A 776-nucleotide genomic window follows, 5' to 3' on the forward strand; every position below is an offset into this window, starting at 1 on the left:
TCTTTGCCCGCTCTTCAGACAGTTGAGCATTGACGTCAAAGCCCGCCTCAATCAGAATTTCCAGCACATCATCACGGTTACGTTCAGCCGCCAGGTGCAGTGGGCTGATGCCGGTCCGCCGGACTCTGGCCTTACTGGTAGCTTTGATCAACATGGACACAATGCTGGGAACAAGAACCATCACAGGAATTAGCCTAGACCGACCCCTGACCTGATGATACCTGTGGATACCTGGCAAGAAACCAGCAGTAACTTCTTCACAGTAAAAAGTGTTTGTTGACATGCTTGAAAGAAGAAAAGCTCAAGTGTTCAGTTTTCGTGGTAGCTACTTTTAGAGGCTAATCAACAGAGGTGGGAGACTTGAGACAGATGACTTGAAAATTATTTTTTAAATTAAATATTAGCATTTTTCTAGATACTGAGAAGTTATGTTTTGTTTGTGTAGCCCAGTAAGTGGAAGTAAATTGTTTACATTATACTATTGCCAGCAAACTCTTATTTTGGCAGCATATTTTATTTTTGTAGTACTTTGAAGTGGTTCCTGTTGAGGAGTTTCTTAGTTACGAAGAAAAAGAGAGAAAAAGACAGTGCTGCAGAAAGAGGGAAAAACATGACACTCGAGTAGTTGCTACCAATGTGTGAAGTAGACCCGGTTGATCGGAGAGTTGAAGTGAAGCTTCGGGAGAGATTTCAGTTGTGGACCCTTGTTTTATTGAGGAGATAAGTTGTTTTAGATTGTCTTGGTGAGTGAATTTACAGCTAAAATTAGCATAGCA

General features: G+C 41.5%; 1 protein-coding gene across 1 annotated transcript in view; it reads right to left on the reverse strand.

Moving 5' to 3' along the window:
* The window catches only part of LOC109974436 (ankyrin repeat and SOCS box protein 2-like), a 21,588-nt gene that overhangs the window by 3,051 nt on the left and 17,761 nt on the right, over positions 1 to 776 (reverse strand). The window contains 2 exon segments of the mRNA XM_020624626.1: positions 1 to 3; positions 5 to 164. The exon segment at positions 1 to 3 is cut by the window's left edge and continues 402 nt beyond it. Of these exon segments, the coding sequence (XP_020480282.1) occupies positions 1 to 3; positions 5 to 164 (163 nt within the window).

This window comes from Monopterus albus, unplaced genomic scaffold, assembly GCF_001952655.1.
Source record: "Monopterus albus unplaced genomic scaffold, M_albus_1.0 scaffold334.1, whole genome shotgun sequence".
NCBI classification, from domain to species: domain Eukaryota; kingdom Metazoa; phylum Chordata; class Actinopteri; order Synbranchiformes; family Synbranchidae; genus Monopterus; species Monopterus albus.